The following is a 901-nucleotide window of genomic DNA, read 5'->3' on the forward strand; positions in this document are numbered from 1 at the left end:
TGTAAAAGAACATATATCTGCCGGTTGGTTTTCAGAAATGAGTTTTATATGTGGACGACGTGATGAAGCTCTTGAACACTCTAAAAGTAATGTGATTAAGGTATGTTTTCCCAATATAACAATTATCATAAAGTTTGTCGACAAATTATAATTCTCATATAGAAAAACAGTATTATTAAATGTGAATTCTATTTCTGACTCGCAATTATATCATTTTTAAATATTCATTTCAAAAGTTACATTGATAACCATTGATAAATTTTAATTAGACCAAAAAGAACAATTAATTTAAATATCTAAGTTATATGTAATTATAAATATAATTAATTTAAATAAAAAGTCTGTTTTTTTAAAAATTATTTAAATCTAATATATTAAAATATTTGAAAAGATAATTTGTTTTACAATTAATCAATAGCCTTTAATTCTTTTATTAGGTATTGGCTGTCATATCGATATTTATGTACATAGCTGATATTTATTGTTTTAATGATTATATACTTCACATATTTTGTATATAACATTTATATTTCAGCTATTCAATATAATTTGGTGGTTACTTTTACTAAAACTTTTTGATTATGTCGAAACCTGCGTATTTGTATTGAGAAAGAAACAAAACCAAGTTTCTACTTTGCACGTGTATCATCATGTATCTAATGTGACATTTGGCTGGTTTTATTTAAAGTACATTTTGGATGAAAGGGCGACATTTATTTCATTGGTCAATTGTGCTGTGCACGTAATCATGTACATTTACTATTTCCTCGCTGCATGGAATCTGGAATTCCAACAGATGTTATCTCCCATTAAACCATATATAACTAAGTTGCAGATGGCAAGTATAAATACAATATTTTATAATTAAATTGCACGCGTAATGTTATTATAGTTTTTATCT

At 25.3% G+C, this 901-nt stretch overlaps 1 protein-coding gene across 1 annotated transcript; it reads left to right on the forward strand.

Moving 5' to 3' along the window:
• Nucleotides 1-6: 6 nt before the first annotated feature.
• Nucleotides 7-890, forward strand: LOC105460793 (elongation of very long chain fatty acids protein 4-like). The gene is made up of 2 exons (XM_011707284.1): nucleotides 7-100; nucleotides 536-890. Exons 1-2 carry the CDS (start codon nucleotides 38-40, stop codon nucleotides 866-868), a joined length of 396 nt encoding a protein of 131 aa, XP_011705586.1. The 5' UTR covers nucleotides 7-37; the 3' UTR covers nucleotides 869-890.
• Nucleotides 891-901: the final 11 nt, after the last annotated feature.

Source organism: Wasmannia auropunctata, unplaced genomic scaffold, assembly GCF_000956235.1.
Source record: "Wasmannia auropunctata unplaced genomic scaffold, wasmannia.A_1.0 LD315664.1, whole genome shotgun sequence".
Taxonomy (NCBI): Eukaryota; Metazoa; Arthropoda; class Insecta; order Hymenoptera; family Formicidae; genus Wasmannia; species Wasmannia auropunctata.